Here is a 25,763-nt window from a genome sequence, read left to right on the forward strand (position 1 = left end):
TTGAAAAATTAAGCAGCACACTTCTAAATATTACATGGATCAAAAAAGGAATCACAAGACAAATTAGAAAAAATTCTTTAAATGAATCAAAAATATAGCATGTAAAAATTTGTGGGGTGCAGCTAGATAATGCTTAGAGAGATATGGTAGAAAAAACCAATCAGTATAATTTGCCACATTAACAGAATAAAAAAGAAATATCATATGAGCACCAATAGATACAGAAAACGCATTTCAATTTAATGCTCGTTCATGGTAAAAACCCTCAGCATAACTAATGGAGGAATATTAATTCCTGAATAATTCAGTCCAAAATCCATTAGGTGTGGCTGAATGAGGAAGGCATCCACAAAAACAAGCTGTGACAGCCTGGTGGGGGATTGGAGCCCAAGTAAGGAATCTACGAGTTTATACTGATACAAGAAAATGGGGGGAAAAATGGAGAAAGAGCAAAGCCCCTTATACTAGAACCTTAACTAATATAAAAGGAATAATGGAACTAGAAAATTACTATAGGCATACCTTAGATATTGCAGGTTAAGTTCTAATGGATGGCTGTCTTGTCTACATTGAAAATCTGTTGTTTAGTGTAGCTACCTACATCAATTACCTTAGCTAAATCTTCTGGATAACTTGCCGCAGCTTCTGCATCAGCACTTGCTGCTTCACCTTGCACTTTTATGTTATGGAGACAGCTTCTTTCCTTAAGCCTCAAGAACCAACCATTGCTAGCTTCCAACTTTTCTTTGCAGCTTCTTTACTTCTCTCAGCCTTCATAGAATTGCAGAGAGTTAGGGCCTTGCTCTGGATTAGGCTTTGGCCTGAGGGAATGTTGTGGCTGGTTTAATCTGTCCCAACCACTAAAACTTTCTCCATATTAGCAGTAAGGCTGTTTCACTTTCGTATCATTTGTGTGTTCACTAAAGTAGCACTTTTAATTTTATTCAAGAACTTTTCCTTTGCCCTCACAACTCAGCTAACTGATGAAAGAGGCCTAACTTTCAACCTGTTTTGGATTTTGACATGCTTTTCTCAACTAAGCTTAATCATTTCTAGCTTTTGATTTAAAACAAGAGACTTTTGACTCTTCTTTCACTTAAACACTTAGGGGCTGTTGTAGGGTTACTAATTGGCCTAATTTCCGTATTGTTGTGTCTCAGGCAATCAGGTTCCAAGGAGAGGGAGAGAGACGGGAATGGCAGGTCAGTAAAGCAGTCAGGACACACGCATTAATGGATTAAGTTCACCTCTTATATGTGGATGGTTTGTGGCACACAAACAATTACAGTAGTAACATCAAAGATCACTTATCACAGATCACTATAACAGATACAATAATAATGAAAAAGTTGGAAATATTGTGAGAATTACCAAAATGTGACACAGAGACACAAAGTGAGCACATGCTGTTGGAAAAATAGCACCAATAGACTTGTTAAATGCAGGGTTGCCACAAACCTCTGAAGAGCACAATAAGATGGGGTATGCCTGTATTTGATAGCTGTCATAATAATAATTCATTCAGGTAAGAAACAGTAGATGCTAAAACTAATGGAAGAAAGTTTGATGAAGTATGAGATAGTTATATGGTCTCTGCATCTCTCCCTCAAATTATTAATTAATTGTAAAGAAAAATTTTTTGATGGAGAAGCTAGGAGATACACCTTTATCAAGAGATTGAAGTTAGTCTAGGCAACGTGGTGAAGCCACATCTCTACAAAAACTACAAAAATTGGCGGGGTGTGGTGGCACGCACCTATAATCCCAGCTACTTGGGGGGCTGAGGCAGGAGGATTGCTTATGACTCGGAGGTCGTGGATGCAGTGAGCTGTGTTCATGCCACTGCACTCCAGCCTGGGTGACAAAGTGAGACCCTGTCTCAAAAAAATAAATAAAGGGATTGAAGTTAATACCCTCCGTAATGAGATAAATGGAAATGATGTCCTATCTGATGAGATGCAGTAAAAGGAACTCATCATCACTTGTATAATATTCCTGCCAAAGATACATAACCTGATTCTAGTCATGAGGAAATATTACCCAAATTTTGGGAGGTATTCTGCAAAATAATGGTCTGTACTTTTCAAAATTATCAGTCATGAAAGTCAAGGAAAATCTGAGCAACTACTTCAGGCTGAAAGAAAGTAAAGAGACATAACCACCAAATACAAAGTGTAATTCTGAACTGGATCCTTTTGCTCTAAAGGACATACTGGGACAAGTGAATTAGGCTGTAGAAAAAGAAAAAAACAATCAGTATAATTTGCCACAGTAACAGAATAAAGAAGAAAAATCATATGAGCATCAATAGATACAGAAAAAGCTTTTCAATTTAATACCATTCATGATAAAAACTCTCAGCATAACTAATGGAGGAATAGTTATTCCAAAAGCCGTTAAGTAGGACTGAGTGAGGAAGGCATCCACAGAAGTACCCTAGGGATGAATAGATGATAGAATTAGTAGATAAGAACCTTAAAATCTTATTATAAATCTTATAACTATGTTCATAGATATAAATAAAAACATAAAAATAAAAACATGAGAAAAAAGGAGGACAATAACCAAAAAACCCTAAATAAAGTAAAAGGAATAACAGTGTTTTCATATGTAATAGTACAGATGGGTTAAAAACAAAAGGATGGAAAAAATATACTGTGCCAACTAATGAAAAGAATGCTGAAGTGACCATATTAATATAAGACAGAAGACATCAGAAAAAATAGGTGTTTATATGATATTTGAATGTCTGTTCATTGTTGGTCTTTTAGGTCTTATAAGATGATGGTTATTTTCTACTACTTTAAGGGAGCATATTAAATTTTTTTCAACAGACTTTAAATCTTATTTTGTAGACCAGCTTTGGGTTTATAGCAAAATTGAGCGGAAAGTACAGTTTCTGTATATTCCCTGCTGGTACACACACAACCTCCTCTACTATCAGCATCTAACTTTTTGTGGATATTTTGTCTCATTCAAATAATCCAGTGTAATCTTTCTATTTTAAAGTCAAGTGATTGACACCCCAGTTCCATCTGTAATGTTAATTCTCTTTTGCTGTGTAATGTAACATTCACAAATTCAAGGGATTAGAATGTGGACATCTTTGGAGAACCATTATTTTATATGCCACAGCTGAGTTAATGGTAACTTATCACATATCGGAACAACTGGCAAAACTTGAATGGGATTTGTGGACCATGTGGTAGTAATATATCAGTATCAGTTTCCTGATTTTTGTTGTTGAAAATGTCCTTGTTTTGTAGGAAATACTGGTGTTGGGATGTCAGATCAGCAACTTACTTTCATGTGGTTTGGGGGCAGGAAAGCTATGTATACTGTAATTCTGTGTATTACTCCATTTTGACACTGCTGTTAAAGACATACCCAAGACTGGGCAATTTACAAAAGAAAGAGGTTTAATGGACTTACAGTTCCATGTGGCTGGGGAGGCCTCACAATCATGGTGGAAGGTGAAAGTCATGTCTCACATGGTGGCAAATAAGAGAGCTTGTGCAGGAAAATTCCCCCTTACAATAACCATCAGATCTCGTGAGACTTACTATCATGAGAACAGCACAGGAAAGACCTGCCCCTGTGATTCAATTATCTCCCACCCGGTTTCTCCCACAACACATGGGAATTCAAGATGAGATTTGGGTGGAGACACAGCCAAACCATATGATTCCACCCCTGGCCCCTCCCAAATCTCATGTCCTCACATTTCAAAACCAATCATGCCTTCCCAATAGTCCCCCAAAGTCTTATTTCAGCATTAATTCAGAAGTCCACAGTCCAGAGTCTTACCCAAGATAAGGCAACTCCCTTCTGCCTGTGCGCCTGTAAACTCAAAAGCAAGTTAGTTACTTCTTAGATACAATGGGGGTACAGGCATTGGGCAAATACAGCCATTCCAAATGGGAGAAATTGGCCAAAACAAAGGGGCTACAGGCCCCATGCAAGTCCGAAATTCAGTGGGGCAGGTGTATCTTAAAGCTCCAGAATGATCTCCTTTGACTCCATGTCTCACATCCAGGTCACTCTGATGCAAGAGGTGGGCTCCCATGGCCTTGGGCAGCTCCACTCCTGGCTTTGCAGGTTATAGCCTCCTTCCTGGCTGTTTTCACAGGCTGGTGTTGAGTGCCTGCGGTTTTTCCAGGTGCACAGTGCAAGCTGTCAGTGGATCTATTATTCTGGGGTATCTACCAGTCTGGAGGACAGTGGCTGTCTTCTCACAGCTCCACTAGGCAGTCTCCTCCATAGGAACTCTGTGGGGTTCCAACCCCACATTTCCCTTCCATATTGCCCTAGCAGAGGTTTTCCACAAGGGCCCCACCCCTGCAGCAAACTTCTGCCTGGGCATCCAGGTGTTTCCATACATCCTCTGAAATCTAGGCAGAGGTTCCCAAACCTCATTTCTTGATTTCTGTGTACCTGCAGGCTCAACACCACATGGAAGCTGCCAAGGCTTGGGGCTTCCACCCTGTGAAGCAACAGGCCAAGCTGTACCTTGGCTTCTTTTAGTTGCGGCTGGGACACAGGGCACCAAGTCCCTAGACTGCACACAGCAGAGGGACCCTGGGCCTGGCCCACGAAACTATTTTTTCTTCCTAAACCTCCGGGCTTGTGATGGGAGGGGTTGTCACAAAGGTCTCTGACATGCCCCTGGAGACATTTTCCTTATTGTCTTGGTAATTAACATTTGGTTCCTTGTTACTTATGCAAATTTCTGCAGCTGGCTTGAATTCCTCCTCAGAAAATGGGATTTTATTTTCTATCTCATTGTCAAGCTGCAAATTTTCCAAACTTTTATGCTGTTTTCCCTTTTAATACTGAATTCCTTTAACAGCACCCAAGTCACCTCTTGAATGCTTTACTGCTTAGAAATTTCTTTCACCAGATACCCTAAATCATCTCTCTCAAGTTCAAAGGTCCACACATTTCTAGGGCAGGGGCAAAATGCTGCCAGTTTCTTTGCTAAAACATAACAAGAGTCACCTTTGCCCCAGTTCCCAACAAGTTCCTTATCTCCATCTGAGACCACCTCAACCTGGATTTCATTGTCCATATCCTCATCAGCATTTTGGTCAATGCCATTCAACAAATCTCTAGGGAGTTCCAAACTTTTCCACATTTTCCTGTCTTCTGAGCCTTCCAAACTGTTCTGCCAAACAAGCAGAGGCCTGTTACCCAGTTCTAAAGTCGCTTTCACATTTTTGGATAACTTTTCAGCAGCACTCCACTCCTGGTACCAATTTACCGTATGAGTCCGTTTTCACACTGCTAATAAAGATATACCTGAGACTGGACAATTTACAAAAGAAAGAGGTTTAATGGACTTACAGTTCCACCTGGCTTGGGAGGCCTCACAATCATGGTGGAAGGTAAGGAGGCGCAAGTCACATCTTACATGGACAGCAGCAGGCAAAGAGAGCTTGTGCAGGGAAACTCCTTCTTATAAAACCATCAGGTCTTGTGAGACTTACTCACTGTCACAAGAACAGCATGGGAAAGACCTGTCTCCATGATTCAATTACCTTCAACTGGGTACCTCCTGCAACATGTGGAAATTCAAGATGAGATTTGGGTGGAGACAAAGACAAACCGAATCATTCTATCTTTCTATAAACTTGCGATTTTTAATGATAAAAAACTTTTTTGATGCTTACAGAGATAAAATTCATTTATTTGAAAAATTTGCATACCTGATCTAATGATGCTGAATAAAGGAGGTAGATAATATATCATTTTTGTAAATTAATTAAACAGTATTCTTCTATATTTTGGATAGCATGTAAAAATGTCACTCATTTTGGATGTTTTTCTTTTTGTTCCCTCATTTTGGGTAAGATTGCTTATGCCTTTTCTCTCAGAACCAACACTGGTGCTTATTAAAGTAACATAAGTTTTTTCTGTGTTTTCCTTCAAAGGTTGCTCAAGAAACAGATGTGAGAGCCCAGATTCGTCTGCAATTTCGTGATGTCAATGGAGAACTTATAGCTGTACAAAGATCTATGGTGTGTACTCAGAAAAGCAAAAAGACAGAATTTAAAACTCTGGAAGGAGTCATTACTAGAACAAAGTAGGTGTTTATATGATATTTGAATTTCTGTTCATTTTCAGTCTTTTAGGTCTGTAAGTTGATGGTGGTTTTCTACTACTTTAAATTTAGGGGAGCATATTAAATTTTTTTCAATAGACTTTAGACTTTATTTTTTTAGAGCAGTTTTGGGTTTATAGCAAAATTGGGCAGAAAGTACTGAGCTTCCATTTTCTCCCTACCCCCACACACACACAGCCTCCTCCACTATCAACATTTGATTTTTTGTGGATACTATTTGTCAGTTAAATAGAATGATCCCATTAAAGACTTAGGGTTATGTTCCATTCTCTTGAGTAATTTCTGAACAGTTGCTGAATTGAAAGCACATAATCACTCAAATACAGGTTGAATGAGTAAAAAATTCTAGTGTCATGTTTAAGAATGAGTGAGATGAGAAGCAGACAAGTAGGAAAGAATGATAAATTGTTCCTTTCAACCATTATCATTCTGTTAGAGGCAGGTATCATTTTCTAATGGATATGGATTTGGGGATTAGGCTACCTTAGATTTAAGTCTCTGTCTTTGTTGAGCAAATTACTTGACTATTCAGCTTCTTCTCCTCCCTTTTATTTAACTAAGTAATTCCCTTATTTAACCAATAATGCACATCTACTATGTGCTAGAGACACTATACTGGCTTCTCAAGCAGGTTTTCATCATTGCCATTTTAACACACTCAAGTATCTCTCATACCCTGGGATTTCATTCCACTCCAGTTACTACCTGTCTCCTTCTTCTCCTTTATAGCCAGTCTTCTCAAAAGAGTTGTTGATACTGTTTCCATTTCTTCACCTCCTCTTCACTCCAGTTGCAGTCCCATTCGTCCTTTGAAACACCTCTGACTAAAGTTACTAATAACTCTGTTTTTAATTAGGGTAATGCTGCTGCTATACAAAGTAGACCTAAGAGTGAGCCTCTGTTTATTTCATTTGTAAAATAGGCATTCATTTTCACTGTATGTATCTTAGATGTTGTCAAGGTTGAGCTAATGCATATAAAATGCTTAACATGTAGCAAGAGTTCATGTATTAGTCTTCTATGACTGCTATAACAAACCACAAACTTAGTGACATAAACAATACAAATTTATTATCTTACGCTTATGTAGTTTAGAAGTCTGAATTGGGTCTCACTGGGCTAAAATCAAGATGTTAGCAGGGTTATGTTCCTTTCTGGAGGCTCTAAGGGAGAATATGTTTCCTTGTTCTTTCCGTCTTTTAGAGGCCACCCATATTTTTTAGATCATGCCCTCTTACCCTGTCTTCAAAGCAAGCAGTAGTGGTCAGAGTTCTTCTCATATCAAATCACTGTGACCTCTTCTTCTCTCTTCTTCTGCCTTCCTCTCTCACATTAAAGGACCCATATGATTACATTTGCCCCATCCAAATAATCCAGGATAATCTATTTTAAGGTCAAATGATTAACACCCTAATTCCATCTGTAATCTTAATTCTCTTTTGCTGTGCAATGTAACATTCACAAATTCAAGGGATTAAAATGTGGACATCTTGGTGGACATCTTGGAGGACCATTGTTCCATATACCATAGCTGAGTAAATGCTAGTTTATCACTTCTTATTTGAAAATTTCTTTTTCTAGACCTCCATGAAACAATACTGTTCTGTCTTTCTATCACAGCTACATACTACTTCATTCACCCCATCAATAAAGATTGGAAGTCTCATTAGGCTCAGTCCTATATCTTCTTTTTTTTGCTCTGTATTTTCTTCCTAGGTAATCACATTCTTATCCATTGCTCAAACTACTCTGTGTTCATAGATGACTCACAGATTTATATCATATCTCCAAACCAGACCTCTGTTTCCAGACCCATTTACCCAGACCTATTTACCCATTTCTGATTTTTTTTTTTTTTTTGAGATGGAGTCTCGCTTTGTCTGTCACCCAGGCTGGAGTGCAGTGGTGAAATCTCAGCTCACTGCAACCTCCACCTCCCGGGTTCAAGCGATTCTCCTGCCTCAGCCTCCCGAGTAGCTGGGACTACAGGCATGCACCACCATGCCTGGCTAATTTTTGTACTTTTAGTAGAGATGGGGTTTCACCATGTTAGCCAGAATGGTCTTGATCTCTTGACCTCGTGATCTGCCCACCTCAGCCTCCCAAAGTGCTGGGATTACAGGCATGAGCCACTGCACCCGGCCCCATCTCTGATTTTTTTTACCAGTTGTTTCAAAGACAACTTAGGTTCAACGTTTCCAAAACCAAACTCACAGTCCTTTCTCTTTGACCTCCCCCCTTAAAAAACCTCCAACAACTTGGTCTTATGGTATACCTCGCCTTGGTGAATGATACCACTATCTGTCCAGTGACAAAAACCAAGAACCTAAGTCTTGATATGTCTTTGCCTTCCATATCCAGTCTATTACTGAGACTTATGGATTTAATCTAAATGTCTCTTGAATCTGTTTCCATCTCTACAACCACCATTCTAGTCCTAGTCCAAGCTACCATTGTCTTTCCATGACCTCACGTGATAGCCTATTGATTTATCTGTGTCTATTCTAGCCCTCTACAAAGCATTCTTAATATATTCAGTATAATTTTTTTTTTTTTTTTTTTTTTTTTTTTTTTGAGACAGAGTTTTGCTCTTGTTTCCCAGGCTGGAGTGCAATGATGCAATCTCAGCTCACTGCAGCCTCCACTCCGCCGGGTTCAAGCGATTCTCTTGCCTCAGCCTCCCAAGGAGCTGGGATTACAGGTGCCCACCACCACACCTGGCTAATTTTTTTTTGTATTTTTAATAGAGACAGGGTTTCACCATGTTAGTCTGGCTGGTCTCGAACTCCTGACCTCAGGTGATCCGTTCACTTCGGCCTCCCAAATTGCTGGGATTACAGATGTGAGCCACCATGCCTGGCCCAGTGTAATATTTTCAAAATACAATTGAAATGTATAAAAAACAGTAAAGACAGATATTGCCTCTGCTCACCGGAGCAGTCTGTTACTGAAGAAAGAACCCCGTTCTAAGATGTTTTTAACTTACCTTTGCCTGTCTGCTATTGATCATCATGTTTTGTTTTATTCTTTGTCTCTTATTTTTAAGACAGTTAATGCTCTGTATATTATCTCTAAGTATTCTAAATTATTATATTTAAAAGTCCAAATAAGTAAAAAATAAATTCTGGCTTCCTTTCCTGAACTACTTTGTTTTACATATCTTTTCATCTGTGAACTGTTAAATAGTTTAAGAGTTACACTTTTTAGCATGATGAAGCCATTTCTAACAGGATAGGTGAAGGGCCTTTTTTTTCTTCTTTTTTTTTTTTTTTTTAAAGAAGTACAGTATGAATTGATTAAGCAATAGAATAGATACACTGAAGGTTATTTTACATATGTTCTTGATTTTCATTTTCTGTAGGCATGGTGAAAAGGTCAGTCTAAGCTCTAAGTGTGCAGAAATTGACCGAGAAATGATCAGTTCTCTTGGGGTTTCCAAGGCTGTGCTAAATAATGTCATTTTCTGTCATCAAGAAGATTCTAACTGGCCTTTAAGTGAAGGAAAGGCTTTGAAGCAAAAGTTTGATGAGATTTTTTCAGCAACAAGGTTTGTAACCCTTAAATAGACTTTGTAGTCCATTAAGTTATTGAACTGTGTTTGCAATTTGGATGCTTCTTTTTAACAGAAAAAATTTGAAAAGCAGAAAGGTCATCAGTTACTACCTCTCACCCAGCAGCAACCACTGGGCATATTTTCTTTCACTTGTCTTTCTGTGCGTATATTTATTTACCTGATTGACAGTATAAATGTAATTTTTTTCACTTACCATTATATCATAGGCATTTTACAAGTTATTAAAAACTCATTGTAACTGTAATCTTAGTGACAGCATAATATCCCACTGTATGAATATATACCACAATTTACTTTGCCAGAAATTTGATTTTTGTTTCATATCTTCAAAGATACATTAAAGCCTTGGAAACACTTCGGCAGGTACGTCAAACACAAGGTCAGAAAGTAAAAGAATATCAAATGGAACTAAAATATCTGAAGCAGTATAAGGAAAAAGCTTGTGAGATTCGTGATCAGATTACAAGTAAGGAAGCCCAGTTAACATCTTCAAAGGAAATTGTCAAATCCTATGAGAATGAACTTGATCCATTGAAGGTAACTTGATTTTATTTTTAACTGACAAAAATTGTATATCTTTATGGTATACAGCATCATGTTTTGATATAAGTATACATTGTGGAATGGCTAAGTCAAGCTATTTAACGTGCATTACTTCAATTTTTTTATGGTGAGAACACTTAAAATCTTCTCTCTTAGCAATTATATATTGTTATTAACTAAAGTCACAGTGATGTACAGTAGTTAATTTCTTGTATACTAAAGAGGTAGTCCTTTTTTTGCTATAGTAGCATTCTCCCCTTATTTGTATATGAAACTGAATGGCTTGTATATTTCTTGAATTACCAGGGAGCTAATGTTTTAGGTCTATATTAGTCTTTAAATTGCTCAAAGAGCTTGGATTTGAAAGAAAACAAATTTGTAGCATCACACTAAATTAGTAGTGTAGATCACTAGGTGTTAAATAGCAATATCGTTACCCAGCCTTACAGTTCTGTATTAAGATTTTTTAAAATTGACATATCTTTCTAGAGAATTTTTAAAATTTGCAGGAAGTTTTTGAAACGTTCAAAAATTGCACAGAATTTGGAATTGATCCATAACATGTTGATATATTTGCAAATGAGTATACCTTTCTAAACCCGGTGATTTATAAGAAAGGCCTACAGGAAATTCCATTCATTCATTTAATAAGCATTTATTGGGTGTCTTCTTTGTACCAGGGTATACTGTGCTTGGGTACAAAGAGGACTACAACAGCACCCCTGTCCTTAAGGTATTCCTAGTCTAAATAAGTAAGAGCATTCTTAAAAATGGCTATTTGCTATGTTTTAGATAGTAGATTTTTTAAAGTCATTAAAAAATTTATTGATTTGGTTTTTAAAAAACTCACCTGTAAATACCAGTATAGATCTTTGAATTGTGAAGTAGAAAATATATATATTTTTAATGATGGCCATGCATAGAAATATATTGCAAGGGCTTCTGGGAGGAGATAGGGCTGAGGTGGGCCTTGAAGAATGGGAAGAAATCAAGTCAGCAAACTAGAAGACATTTTATGTATGTTTGTATTTATTTATGTATTTATTTTTGAGATGGAGTTTTGCTCTTGTTGCCCAGGCTGGAGTGCAGTGGCGCGATCTCGGCTCACTGCAACCTCCGCCTCCCAGGTTCAAGCAATTCTCCCGCTTAGCCTCCGGAGTAGCTGGGATTACAGGCATGCGCCACCATGCCCAGCTAAATAAAAAAAATAAATAAAATAAATAAAATTTTTTGTATTTTTAGTAGAGGCTGGTCTCGAACTCCTGACCTCAAGTGATCCACCCGCCTCGGCCTCCCAAAGATTACAGGCGTGAGCCACCGCGCCTGGAAATGTTTGTATTTATTTTGACTTTTCTTTTAAAAGTAATATGTGCCCCCAGTGAAAAACTTATAAAAGGATATTAGGTGAAAAGTAAAAGATAGTCTTCCATTTCTCATCTCTGACCTTCCAGAGTATATTTTACCTGCAACTTTTTTTAACTGCATATATACAATACATATGTGTATACAAACATTCACTTGTATGTATGTGCATATTTACCTTTACAAGCTTAATCAGAACAGGATTGTGAGAGGAAGAGTCTGGGTTAAGTAAATCAATATAAAAGCAGTAAATGATCAATTTTCTTGAGGAGCATCTTGGTTGGAGAGATGACAAGCACATGTAATGGTAAGGCAGAAAAAAACAAGACCTGTAGGAGCTCTGAGGATAAAGAAAGAGAATTTCTATCTGAGGTAGCCAGAGAGGATTTCATAGGACTGAACTTGGCCATGACTTTTTTGATCATAAATGAGTAAGTCATTGGAGACATAGACAGTAAAATCCAAGCTGTCTTTGAACACTGTCAGGGAAATCCATATTGTTGAAATGAAGCATTTATATTGGAAATGATGTCAAGGTAGGGCTAAATGATAATACCTAGGATTTAGTGAGTGGTGCCAAGATTCTAACCAAGGCTGTAGCAGAGGTTGAGGTATTTATTTACTTGTTTGTGTTTAATTGTGAGTAATTCTCCAAGGGTTTAATATTCTTCTCTGTATCTTCAGAGCCTAGCCTAGTGCCTGGCACGTAGCAGGTGGTTCGATAAATTTTTATTAAGTAAATGACTTCCAAAGTCCTTTTTTTTTAGCTCTGACATGTGAAGATTCTTCTCTTCACAGAACCAAATTAAAGTTTGGGTCAAATCACCTTCCCAGAAAAGACTATGTCCTTTCAACCATGCACTAGAATGCATCCTTTCCCATTTTTACTGATTCCCTTCATCTTCAGGAACTCTCACTCTCTCATAAACTACTTTATTACCATCCCACCATATCCTGTCCTCTTTTTTTGGCCTACTTAGATCTGTTTTCCTTTCTTGCTGTAAATGGGAATTGCTAGAGAAATATGTTTCTAATTTTTTTTTTCTGCACACAAGTTCATGGTCCTTCTATACTTGATAGCCCAGCTGCTCTATTTTTTTATCTCATTTCACACTGGCACCTAAGCTTTAAACCCTTGGCTGTTTTTCTTATTGTTGTCTGCCTCCTTGTCCTAGCTCCTTTTACTAGGTGTGTATTCTGGGGATAGAACCTATGTTTTGTGCTCTGAGATTAGAACCAAAACACAGATGTCAAAGAAGGAATTCAGGGGATCTGGTGACTGGTTGGATTTAAGGAATGAAGCAGGTAGAGATGTCATGAAAGATCCAAGCCCAGATGATTATTATAATGATTGTGCTACCAAGAGACAGTGAAAACACTGATGGTGCTACCAAGAGGCAGTGAAAACACTGATGGAAAGAAACTGAGCACTTTGTAGAGTATCATAGTAGAGCTGTTAGTATTCATTGCTCTTAAGTATCCATCCAGTTATATTTGTTAGACTCTACTCAAAAGGTATTTTCTGAGTACAGAATTTTTTTCACAAGTGGTGCAAATGGTCTCATTAATTGAATGTTTATTGCCTAACACTAATCCAAGTGCTTTAAAATGTATAATGTAAACCCCATAGTAACTCTGTGAGGTTGTATAGGCAGGAAAACTGAGGTACAGGTATTCACAGTGGAAATAAGGGTTAAAGGTAGGATTTGAGTCCTCTGATTCCTAAGTTTATACTTTTTTTTCTTTTTAAGTCAAGTTTATTAAGGTATAATATATATATGGTAAAATCCACCCTTTTTAGAGTATAAATTCTCTGAGTTAGGACATATACATACAGTAGCATAACTATCACTACAATGAAGATGTAGAATATTTCAATCACTCCAAAAAGTTCTCTCAAAGTCCTTGCAGTCAGTCCTCTCCCCCTGCTCCCATCCATAGTAACCACTAATTTGTTTTCTGTCATTATAGTTTTGCCTTTTCCAGAGAGTGGCACATATATAGAATCATACAGTATGCAGACTTTTGTGTCTGGGATTTATCTATGTTGCTGCATGTGTGAGTAATTCATTCCTTTTTTTTTTTTCTTTTTTTGAGATGGAGTTTCGCTCTTGTTGCCCAGGCTGGAGTGCAATGGCATGATCTCGGCTTACTGCAACCTCCGTCTCCCAGGTTCAAGCAATTCTCCTACCTCAGCCTCCCAAGTAGCTGGGATTACAGGCATGTGCCACCACACCCAGCTAATTTTTTTTTGTATTTTTAGTAGAGACGGGGTTTCTCCATGTTGGGGTTTCTCCATGTTGGTCAGGCTGGTCTCGAACTCCCAACTTCAGGTGATCTGCCCACCTCGGCCTCCCAAAGTGCTGGGATTACAGGCGTGAGCCACTGTGCCCGGCAATTCATTCCTTTTTATTGTGGAGGAGCATTCCTTCCATTGTATGCATGTATTATAATTTTTTTCCTCATCTATTCTGTGGCTGATGGACATTAAGTTGTTTTTGGTTGAACTAGTTTACAGTCCCACCAACAGTGTAAAAGTGTTCCTCTTTCTCCACATCCTCTCCAGCACCTGTTGTTTCCTGACTTTTTAATGATCGCCATTCTAACTGGTGTGAGATGATATCTCATTGTGGTTTTGATTTGCATTTCTCTGATGGCCAGTGATGATGAGCATTTTTTCATGTTGTCTGTTGGCTGCATGAATGTCTTCTTTTGAGAAGTGTCTGTTCATATCCTTCGCCCACTTTTTGATGGGGTTGTTTGTTTTTTTCTTGTAAATTTGTTTGAGTTCTTTGTAGATTCTGGATATTAGCCCTTTGTCAGATGAGTAGATTGCGAAAATTTTCTCCCATTCTGTAGGTTGCCTGTTCACTCTGATGGTAGGTTCTTTTGCTGTGCAGAAGCTCTTTAGTTTAATTAGATCCCATTTGTCAGTGTGGCGATTCCTCAAGGATCTAGAAATAGAAATGCCATTTGACCCAGCCATCCCATTACTGGGTATATATCCAAAGGATTATAAATCATGCTGCTATAAAGACACATGCACACGTATGTTTATTGCAGCACTACTCACAATAGCAAAGACTTGGAACCAACCAAGTCTTTCTTTATATTTCTTTGTATTTCTTTATATTTTTAATTTGTGTTTTCCTAGTTGATCAGTCAATTCATTATTGATTTTGAGCATCTTTTCATGTATTTATTTGCCACCTGAATATCTTCGTTAGTAAAATGTAAAAGTCTTTTGCCTATTTTTCAATGTTATTTATTTGTTGGTCATTTTATTATTGAGCTGTGAGAGTTTTTTGTTTGTTTGTTTTGTTTTTTTCCTTTTTTTTTTGAGACAGGGTCTCGCTCTCTTACCCAGGCCAGAGTGCAGTGGTGTGATCTTGGCTCACTGCAACCTCTGACTCCCAGGCTCAAGTGATCCTTCCACCTCAGTCTCCCGCGTAGCTGGGACTACAGGCACACACCACCACACCCGGCTAATGTTTTTTAATTTTTTTGTAGAGGCAAGGTCTCACCAGGTTACCCAGACTGGTCTCAAACTTCTGGGCTCAAGCAGTCAGCCTGTCTCAGTCTCCCAAAGTGCTGGGATTACAGGTGTGAGCTACAGTGCCAGGCAGAGAGTTCTAAATATGTTCTGGATACAAGCCCTTTATCAGATATTGGTTTTGCAGATATTTCTTAACTGTTTTTCAGAGGACAGGAGTTTTAAATTTTGATCAGGTACAGTTTATCAACTTTTTTCTCTTATGGTTTATGCTTTTTGTTTCATATTTAGGAAGTCTTTGACCCAGTGTCAAAAAAATATTCTTCAGTGTTTTCCTCTGAAAGTTTTATAGTTTGAGTTCTTACAATTAAGTATATGCTTCATTTCAGAATCTTAATATGATATGAGGTAAAAGTTGAGGTTTACTTTCTTACATACAAATGTCCACTTCTTCTAGCACCCAGAGCCTAGTCATTATGATACCCTGCCTCCTAATCTTATTGTCATCTTATCTCCCAATCTCAACTATACAGTTTTGTACAAGTCAGTTAAGTCCTTTGAATTTCCTGCTTAGTATATACTTTTGTGAGGATTAGAGAGAATTTATAGCAGCACCTAGTACAATGTCTGGAACATAGCAGACATTCAGTCAGTGATACCTGTGACTGTTGTTCTTGGTAAAATTATTTTTTTCAAATCTCTCTTTTGTTTAGCTAACATTGAACACCTATTGCATGTTCTGGGGATACATTAGGGAACAAAGTAAACAAAGTTTCTGTTTTTAAGCCGTTTACGTTCATATACAAATCACAAGCTATACTATTAGTATAATTTTAATAAATTATGTTAAAGTCGAGGATGCATTTTGGTGCAATTATGAAAGTTTGCAATTGCTGTCTAAGCATTCCAATAACTTAATATGTTAGTTTAAAATTAGGTTCTGCTGAGCATGGTGGTACATACTTATAGTCCCAGCTACTTGGAGGCTGAGGTGGGAGGAACACTTGAGCCCAGGAGTTCAAGTTGTATTGCACTGTTATTGCACCTGTGAATAGCCACTCCAGCCAGGGCAACATAGCAAGACCTTGTCTCTGCATTTGAAATAATAATAATAAAAGTAGGTTGTAAAAATGTCTTAGAAGAAGAGTTGGTCAGTTTTGGAATCATAGAGGCAAACACTAGAAGAATATCCCCAGCATCATCCAATAAGAGAATGCCCCGAACCAGATCCCAGTATTCCTAGGAGATGAGGCAACCAGCTGTCTCTGGAAGCGAGCCTCAGAGCAGGCCCTGAGCTCCTTTGTTGTACTTTACTTGCTCAGAGTCCTCTGTGGTTGAGCAAGCTTTGGATTAAAGTATACTCTTCATGTAAATTTGCCTATAGGCTCAGAATGCATTGGTAACTCACCATGAATTTCTAGCCCTCTCAGTAGTCCTGACTTAAAAAAAGTACATTAAATAGTTACCTTTTTAAGGATTAAGTAACTCTAAATGCCCAATGAATGAATAATGACTTTTGTGGCAGGTGTTGAAGACAGGGCATGGTGTTTGGAGTTAGAAGTGGAATTCAATTCCTGCTTCTCTCTACTAGCTGTGAGGACTTGGGCCAAGTTACTTAATGTCTCTGAACTTCAGTTTCTCTAGGCCCGCTCTACAGTGTTATTGTTAGCCTTAAATGAGATCACTTTTACTAAATGCCTGGACCTGGAGTATCTTACTTGTCTTCATCTATCAGTCATGTAAGCTATAGTGAGTTTTATTTATGTAATGTTTCTTTATTTTCAGAATCGTCTAAAAGAAATTGAACATAATCTCTCTAAAATAATGAAACTTGACAATGAAATTAAAGCCTTGGATAGCCGAAAGAAGCAAATGGAGAAAGATAATAGTGAACTGGAAGAGAAAATGGAAAAGGTTTGTGGTGGTAGAATTTTGTTCTGCTTCGAAATTTTGGGATTATTGTAATGAACTTTATTTGAATCCATTTTGCCATCCACATTGGAAAAAAACAAATGCAGGTCTTGTTACTTCTGTGTATATGTTAAAATGAAGGATATTGAATAAGGTTTGGTTTATATTTGGTAACTCAAAGTGATCATATTTTCTTACGTTTGTACATTAAAGCTTTTTATTTTGGTGTTACACAGGTTTTTCAAGGGACTGATGAGCAACTAAATGACTTATATCACAATCACCAGAGAACAGTAAGGGAGAAAGAAAGGAAATTGGTAGACTGTCATCGTGAGCTGGAAAAACTAAATAAAGAATCTAGGCTTCTCAATCAAGAAAAATCAGAACTGCTTGTTGAACAGGGTAGGACAAAATGCTTATTTGGTCGTTTTTCCTACTATGATATTATACATTTTCTGTATGAATGAAGAATCTCCAAGGACTTATGCTGAGTGAAAAGCCAATCTTAAAAGGCTATACACAGTATGTTTCCATTTATATAACATTTTTATAATGTCAACATTTTAGAAATAGTGGAGAAATGAGTGGTTGCCAGGGATACTGGGTAAGAGAAAGGACAGGAGGGAGCTAGGTATGGTTATGATTAGAACAAAAAGAGAGTTCTTGTAGTATTGGAACTGTTCAGTATCTTGACTGCCATAGTGGATATATGAACCTACACAGGTGATAAAATTATATAGAACTTAATACACACACATACACATGCTCAGGGGTACAAATAAAATTGGGGAAATTTGAATAAGATTGATGAATTATATCAATATCAGTATTCTGGTTGTGATATTTTACTGCAGTTTTGCAAAAGGTTATCATTGGGGGAAACTGGGCAAAATGTACAAGAGACACACTGCATTATTTTTTACAACTCATGAATCTACAGCTCTCTCAACTTTTTAAGCACCAGTTGAAAAAAAAAATTATGAGATTTTTTTTTTTTTTAAAGGTCGTCTGCAGCTACAAGCAGATCGCCATCAAGAACATATCCGAGCTAGAGATTCATTAATTCAGTCTTTGGCAACACAGCTAGAATTGGATGGCTTTGAGCGTGGACCATTCAGTGAAAGACAGATTAAAAATTTTCACAAACTTGTGAGAGAGAGACAAGAAGGGGAAGCAAAAACTGCCAACCAACTGATGGCAAGTATTTTGAAATACAGTATTTGTTATTTTGTTTGCGTCATATTCTCTACTTGAATTGTTTTAATTTTTGGTTGGACTCCATTTTGGCATATTTTTCTATTAGTGTTAGGATAAAATCTGCTACAAAGCAGAAAAACCTTTATTGAAGCAAATGTTCTTAAGTGTATAAAGATAAAAATATGAAGAAAATGTAAACCTACATTTTTTATTTGGTTTTAAGTAAAAATTTTTAAAAACTAATTGCAGAGAAAACATTTGCTCACAGTTAATGATTATCTCTGGGTAATGGTTTTGATTGTTTTTAAAATACAGTCTTGAACCACATGTTTTGGTCAGTGATGGACCACATATTTGACATTGGTCCCATAAAATTATAATACTGTATTTTACTGTATGTTTTCTGTGTTTGGATATGTTTAGATACATAAATACTTATCATCGTGTTACAGTTGCCAAAGTATTCAGTACAGTAATATGCTGTATAGGTTTGTAGCCCATAAACAATAAGCTATACCATATAGTCTATGTGTGTAGTAAGCTATACCATGTAGGCTTATGTAAATACATTCTGATGTTCACACAATGATAAAATTGCCTAATGATGTATTTCTCAGAATATATCCCTGCTGAGGAACACATGACTGTACTTTTTTGTGTTTTCTTCAGGGTACATATATTCCTTTTGCAATTAAAAATCTTTTTCTTAAATTGTTTAGTAAATTATTAATGCTCATTCTTTACATACGCATTTAGAATGACTTTGCAGAAAAAGAGACTCTGAAACAAAAACAAATAGATGAGATAAGAGATAAGAAAACTGGACTGGGAAGAATAATTGAGTTAAAATCAGAAATCCTAAGTAAGAAGCAGAATGAGCTGAAAAATGTGAAGTATGAATTACAGCAGTTGGAAGGATCTTCAGACAGGATTCTTGAACTGGACCAGGAGCTCATAAAAGCTGTAAGATACTGTTTGAATAATCTAATAATTTTAAGATATAAGACTTTTAGAAGTATTTTGTCTATTTTTAATCCTAAGATTATAGCATTTTAATAAAAACATCAACTTTGTCTTATTCACATGTAAAATGAATTCATCTGAATATCTTGATTATCTGACTCTTTGGTTCTACAACCTGATAAGCTGAAAATTAGAATCACATAGGGAGCTTTTTAAAGATACTGTACTCAGACCTTAAAGCTTCAGACCTTCCAAATCAAAATCTCTGAGAATGGGGCATAGAAATGTACGTTCAAAACACAACAAAACTGGGTAATTCTTATGAGCACCTTGATTAAGAACACTTACCAGGCCAGGTGCGGTGTCTCACGCCTGTAATCCCAGCACTTTGGGAGGCCAAGGCAGGCAGATAACCTGAGGTCGGGAGTTCAAGACCTGCCCGGTCAACATGGTGAAACCCCGTCTCTACTAAAAATACAAAAATTAGCTGGGTGTGGTGGCGTGTGCCTGTAGTCCCAGCTACTTGGGAGGCCAGGGCAGGAGAATCGCTTGAACCTGGGAGGCAGAGGTTGCAGTGAGCCAAGATCGCGCCACTGCTCTCCAGCCTGGGTGACAGTGAGACTCCATCTCAAAAAAAAAAAAGAACACTTACCAAAGTTTTAGAAAAGCAAGTATTTTTCCTCTAGGTCACACACATTGTAATTCTAGATGATTTTTGCTGTATTATTACTTTTTCTGTGGTAAAAACTTTCTTAGCCAATCTTTTCAGGTATTTCCATATTTTCTTTCTTGCTTCTAGTCCGTCCTCCTTCACATCTCCATTACCAAAGTAAGCATTCTAAAGCATGGCAAACTTCTTAAAGCCCATCTTGATAATTTATGTAAACATTTATTTTTGCTCCGTAACTCACCACTGTAGCATACATTTTTGTCAGTTTAGCACTTCTTCAGTGTTGTCTTGTTGGGGTGGGGAGATACTTGGTCAGGGACCACATCACACTATTTTTATAGTTTCTACATACCAGGCAATATACTGAATTATATAAGGACTTAATAAATATTTAATTGTTGACTGAGGACTCACTAATCTATGTACTTAGACATGTCTCCTAATTTTACACTAATTCTCACATTTCTTTCCTGTTTGACCCTTCTTGGTTTATTTACTAATTCTCTACCATTATAACATAGTAAGGTCACTTTAATAAGATATACCTTAGAGCATATATAGTGCCTTATGTTTTTTTCTCTTGTTGGATACAAACAGTAATATTTGGAACATTCTGAGGAGTGGTTAATTTCTAATACACTTTGTCATTATTTTAATTCTTGCACAAAATATATAACACCTTTGCATTTGTATGAATTATTGACTAGGAACGTGAGTTAAGCAAGGCTGAGAAAAACAGCAATGTAGAAACCTTAAAAATGGAAGTAATAAGTCTCCAAAATGAAAAAGCAGACTTAGACAGGACCCTGCGTAAACTTGACCAGGAGATGGAGCAGTTAAACCATCATACAACAACACGTACCCAAATGGAGATGCTGACCAAAGACAAAGTATGATTTTTCTTTTTGTTCTAATTATACTGTCTGGTACTTAAAATAGCCTACCTTGCACTCATAAGTCATAGACTATAAGGTATTAAGTTGGTATTGACTTTATATTTTAGAGGCTAAGTGAGCTTAGTACTCTATATAATAGACTTTCAAGCTCAACAGTTGTTGTTTAATTACAAAAAGTTAATACAGAAATGTATATATATATGTATATACACACATGCACATTACTGTTAACTTTTAACATACACAAGTTTTAAAATTTTATATTGTTCGACTTGGTAGTCCACTCTTAAGGCTTAGAAAGACCATCCCCATTTGAAGACTTTAAGAAATTTTATATTTTATTTTCATATTTTTATAGTTTTAAGCTTAGAACTTTAGTCAATCTAGAATTTATTTTTGTTCTTGATATAATGTGGAGATATAGACTTTATTTTTAAAAGATTTGTTTTTACCTATAGGCTGACAAAGATGAACAAATCAGAAAAATAAAATCTAGGCACAGTGATGAATTAACCTCACTGTTGGGATATTTTCCCAACAAAAAACAGCTTGAAGACTGGCTACATAGTAAATCAAAAGAAATTAATCAGACCAGGGACAGACTTGCCAAATTGAAGTAAGTTGCAACATTTGGAGATGTAATAGAAATCTCTTATTTCATGCTTACCTGTTTAATTGTTTTAAAATAATTTATTGTCATGAAATGGTATGTTATATTGATAAACTTTAGTTCTTGCATACAAGGAGACTTCAGAAAGTTCATGGAGAAATGGAATTAAAAGATAAAAATTTTAAATAAACTGTATTTCTCAACATAAGCTCCATCAAGTTCAAGACTCTTCTGAGCAGTGATACCAGCAATTTAGTTCAGTCCTAAAGAACTGAGGGTCCTGGGAATTTAACCATGTCAGTGTAGTCTTTTTTACATTGTCAGCATAAAAATAGGTGCCCTTTAAAGATTTTTTTAAGATTAAGAAACTAGAAGACAGGAGGAGCCAAATCAGGACTGTAAGGTGGATGCCTAATGATTTCCCATCGAAACTCTTGCAAATGGCCCTTGTTTGATGAGAGGAATGAGCAGGAACATTGTTGTGGTGGAAAAGGACTCTCTGGTGAAGCTTTCCTGGGCATTTTTCTGCTAATGCTTTGGCTAGCTTTCTCAGAACAGTCTCATAATAAGCAGTTGTTACCTTTCTTTGGCCCTCCAGAAAGTCAGCAAGCAAAATGCCTTGAGTATCCCAAACAACTGTTGCCATGACCTTTGCTCTTATCTGGTCTGCTTTTGCTTTGACTGGACCACTTCCGCCACTTGTTAGCCATTGCTTTCATTGTGCTTTGTCTTCAGGATTTTAGTGGTAAAGCCACATTCCATCACCTCCTGTTACAATTCTTTGAAGAAATGCTTTAGGAACTTGATCCCACTTAATTGAGGAAGTTCTGCTGTTGTCTGCAGCTGATCTGGAAGCAGTGATTTTGGGCATCCATCAAGTAGAACGTTTACTCAACTTTAATTTTTCAGTCAGAATTGTGTAACCTGAATCAATTGAGGTGTCTATGGTGTTGGCTATTGTTTCTGCTCTTAATCATTGATCTTCTTCAGTTAGGGCATGAAGAAGATGATTTTTTTCCTCACAAATTGATGTGAACAGTCTGTCACTGTGGGCTTCATCTTTAATATCGTCTCATCCCTTCTTAAACTGAGTTATCCATTTGTAAACTGCTGATTTCTTTGGGGCATTGATCTCATAAACTTGTTGTAAAGTATCAATGATTTCACCATTCTTCCACCCACACTTCATCATAAATTTGATATTTGTTCTTGCTTCAGTTTAATTGGGGCTCTTTTCAAACTGATGTCTTAACCTTGTTAGTGCCTTAAACTAGATCCTATTCAGACATGTTATAACAAGTTAGTATGAGTTTATTTCAGTACAAAACATTTTGAACTTCATGCATAGTTTTTTTTATAATACACATTTTCCATGAACATTTTGAAGACCCCTCATATTTTACAAATTAAGTAAAATGGTAATGGATAGTAATTTAGGCCTCTTGTCCCTTGAAAATATGTAGACCTATGAAGATTAAAATTTAAAAATTCTATTTTCATTTCTGTGAGTAATCCATTATAAAAAGTGATCATGTTTCTCAGATGTTACCTTGGATGGTGGTTAGATAAGCGGGTCAAAAATTCCACACAGATTTTTGAGGAAAGTAGAGGACTTGGCTTTGGTGGTGTTTAATCTGTGTTTGTTGTGGAAGTATCTGTGAGGGAATACAATATTGGAGTTTGAAATTCAGGAGATTGGAAGTTGTTGCTATGTAAGGGATACTCAAAGTCATTAGTATGTCACCTTGAGAGAGTTGTGCAAAGGGAAGGAGTTACAATTAGATTCTCGGGAAGCACAAACATTTAAAATGTTAGCAGGCAAAGGAAAAGGAGCAAGTGAAGGAAACTGAGATGTGCCCAGGGAACCAGGGTGAGAGCCAGATAGCTGTGGTGTCTAGGTACCTTGGGAAGATAGTCTTCAAGGAGAAGGTCAACAGTGTTTGGTGCTACGTAGAGGTAGAGTAAGATGAAGACGGTACTTCGCACTTAGGTCACTGGTGATCTTGTTGAGAAGTGCTCAAGGGAGTCTAGGATAATGAAAATATCATCTATATTAGTTACTTTTTTCCAAATTTTTACTGTGACTCACGATGGGTAGTCATGATGAAGAAGCATGTGTGCAGTCACAACATTTATCTGAAACAAATTTCTCAAAGTAGTACATATACATACAGCCTACTCCAATATATTACTGTCTATTCTGTTTCATTTTTAAAAAATATGCTGAATACATTAAATTGATTACATGGTAGCTAATGCATCGAAACCTGCAAATTGAAAAACCATGTTATGTGTGAGTATTGAGGTTGGCTAGGATGATGTTTAAGAGTTAAAGTGGAGATAAATTGTACTAGTAAGCAAAATCTTTGATGAATGAGAGGGAATGACTGATCTGGACGCAAGTGGATGACAGCAACAAGGAGGGGGAGGATACAAAGAAACAGTATTTACAGGAGAGTAAGGAAGTAGTATTTGTGAAAGGACTAAAGGGAATTACGGGGCTGTTCTCCTGTCTTCTTTCTGTCCAATAGTCCTAGCAAGCATCTTGCTGAGGCTTAACCTGGGATCAAAGACCATGAACCCCCAGAAACCAGGCAGAATTCTGTGTACATTTTTCTGGGAGCAGGTCCATGAGTAGGACTGGCAGGTGAGTCAGTGTCCTAGGGGGATAATTAAGGCAGAAGTGGACTAGTCCCTCAGCTTCTGAAAAAAAGTATTTGGTCATACCAAACTCTTGTAATGATTTGTTGGCAGAATTTGTCTTGTTTTTGCCTGCTCAAACTTTCAAACTAATTTCTCCTATTTTAAAATGAAAATCCATATTTGCTCTTATTTTAGCAAGGAACTAGCTTCATCTGAGCAGAATAAAAATCATATAAATAATGAACTAAAAAGAAAGGAAGAGCAGTTGTCCAGTTACGAAGACAAGCTGTTTGATGTTTGTGGTAGCCAGGATTTTGAAAGTGATTTAGACAGGCTTAAAGAGGAAATTGAAAAATCATCAAAACAGCGAGGTAAGTTGCCTACTTTATATTATCAGGATACTTTGACACCTTTGAATTTTCATTCACAGGTAACTGTTAAGGATGGGGAATTTAAAAACCTGGTTATGGAGCCTAATGGCTTGGATTTCAGTCCTGGCTCTACAGCTTACTCACTGTGTGACTTTAGGCAAGTTACTGAAACCTTCCAGTGTTTCATTGTCTATAAAATGAGGACACAACTACCACCTGCCGTACTGAGGCGTGAATGAGATTATAGTTGTAAAGCCCTTAGAACAGTGCCTGGCACATAGAAAGCTCTCAGTAGGCATTTTGTTATACTTATAATGTGTTACCAAAAAATATTTATACAAATCTGAATGTATCTTGCTCTTTGGAAGAGAATATCGGAATTTTAAATATCAGAACTTTTATTTCTTTTATAATATATTTATAAAGCAAGAATAATCATATATTTATAGAAAAAGATACAACCGTATTCACAATACTGTATTTTATGTTTTTTCTCATTGGTGATATAATTTATTTTCTTAAAATAGCCATGCTGGCTGGAGCCACAGCAGTTTACTCCCAGTTCATTACTCAGCTAACAGATGAAAACCAGTCATGTTGCCCCGTTTGTCAGAGAGTTTTTCAGACAGAGGCTGAGTTACAAGAAGTCATCAGTGATTTGCAGTCTAAACTGCGACTTGCTCCAGATAAACTCAAGTCAACAGAATCAGAGCTAAAAAAAAAGGAAAAGCGGCGTGATGAAATGCTGGGACTTGTGCCCATGAGGTAAGAATGGGATTTACCTTCACTGTACATGTAGCAGCACATTGTAAAAGGTACCCATCTCATGCCTGGGCAAGATGGTAGTTACTCAGTAAGGGCTCTGAGCTGGTATGCCCTGTCTTATATCACTTCTATGATAAGAAGATTCAATTATTTTGTTTAAAGGTAAGCTTGTTTCCTGTCTTTTTTTCTTTTTCTTTTTTTTTTCTGAGACAGAGTCTCTCTCTGTCACCTAAGCTGGAGTGCAGTGGCATGATCTTGGCTCATTGCAACCTCCACCTCCCAGAAGCGATTCCCATGCCTCAGCCTCCTCAGTAGCTGGGATTACAGGCATGCACCACCACGCCCAGCTAATTTTTGTAATTTTTAGTAGAGACGGAGTTTCACCATGTTGGCCAGGCTGATCTCGAACTCCTGACCTCAAGTGATTGGCCCACCTCGGCCTCCCAAAGTGCTGGGATGACAGGTGTGAGCACCGTGCATAGCCAGTAAGCTTATTTCTTAAACTATGAGGTAGACACAGTCTTTACGTTCTGTTGTATGTGTGCTTAATTCCCAAGACTTAGCTTGTAGGCATAGATTTTCACAGATTTAGGACTGTCTGTTGACATGCCACTTTCTGAACCCAACAAAAGAATTTAAGTACT

The 25,763-nt window shown here is 37.2% G+C and overlaps 1 protein-coding gene across 4 annotated transcripts in view; it reads left to right on the forward strand.

Moving 5' to 3' along the window:
* Positions 1-25,763, forward strand: part of RAD50 (RAD50 double strand break repair protein) — an 86,657-nt gene that overhangs the window by 14,222 nt on the left and 46,672 nt on the right. For all 4 annotated transcript variants that reach the window (XR_010140024.1, XM_002815863.5, XM_054555930.2 and 1 more), the window contains exons 3-13: positions 5,931-6,082; positions 9,483-9,668; positions 10,028-10,232; positions 16,879-17,007; positions 17,241-17,406; positions 18,008-18,201; positions 18,958-19,164; positions 20,542-20,724; positions 21,189-21,346; positions 24,179-24,354; positions 24,882-25,119. Coding sequence is in view for 3 of the 4 variants with exons in the window: in XM_002815863.5 (XP_002815909.3) it covers positions 5,931-6,082; positions 9,483-9,668; positions 10,028-10,232; positions 16,879-17,007; positions 17,241-17,406; positions 18,008-18,201; positions 18,958-19,164; positions 20,542-20,724; positions 21,189-21,346; positions 24,179-24,354; positions 24,882-25,119 (1,994 nt within the window). In the remaining variant the exon portion in view is untranslated. The remainder of the gene's footprint in view (positions 1-5,930; positions 6,083-9,482; positions 9,669-10,027; positions 10,233-16,878; positions 17,008-17,240; positions 17,407-18,007; positions 18,202-18,957; positions 19,165-20,541; positions 20,725-21,188; positions 21,347-24,178; positions 24,355-24,881; positions 25,120-25,763) is intronic.

This window comes from Pongo abelii, chromosome 4 (assembly GCF_028885655.2).
Source record: "Pongo abelii isolate AG06213 chromosome 4, NHGRI_mPonAbe1-v2.0_pri, whole genome shotgun sequence".
NCBI classification, from domain to species: domain Eukaryota; kingdom Metazoa; phylum Chordata; class Mammalia; order Primates; family Hominidae; genus Pongo; species Pongo abelii.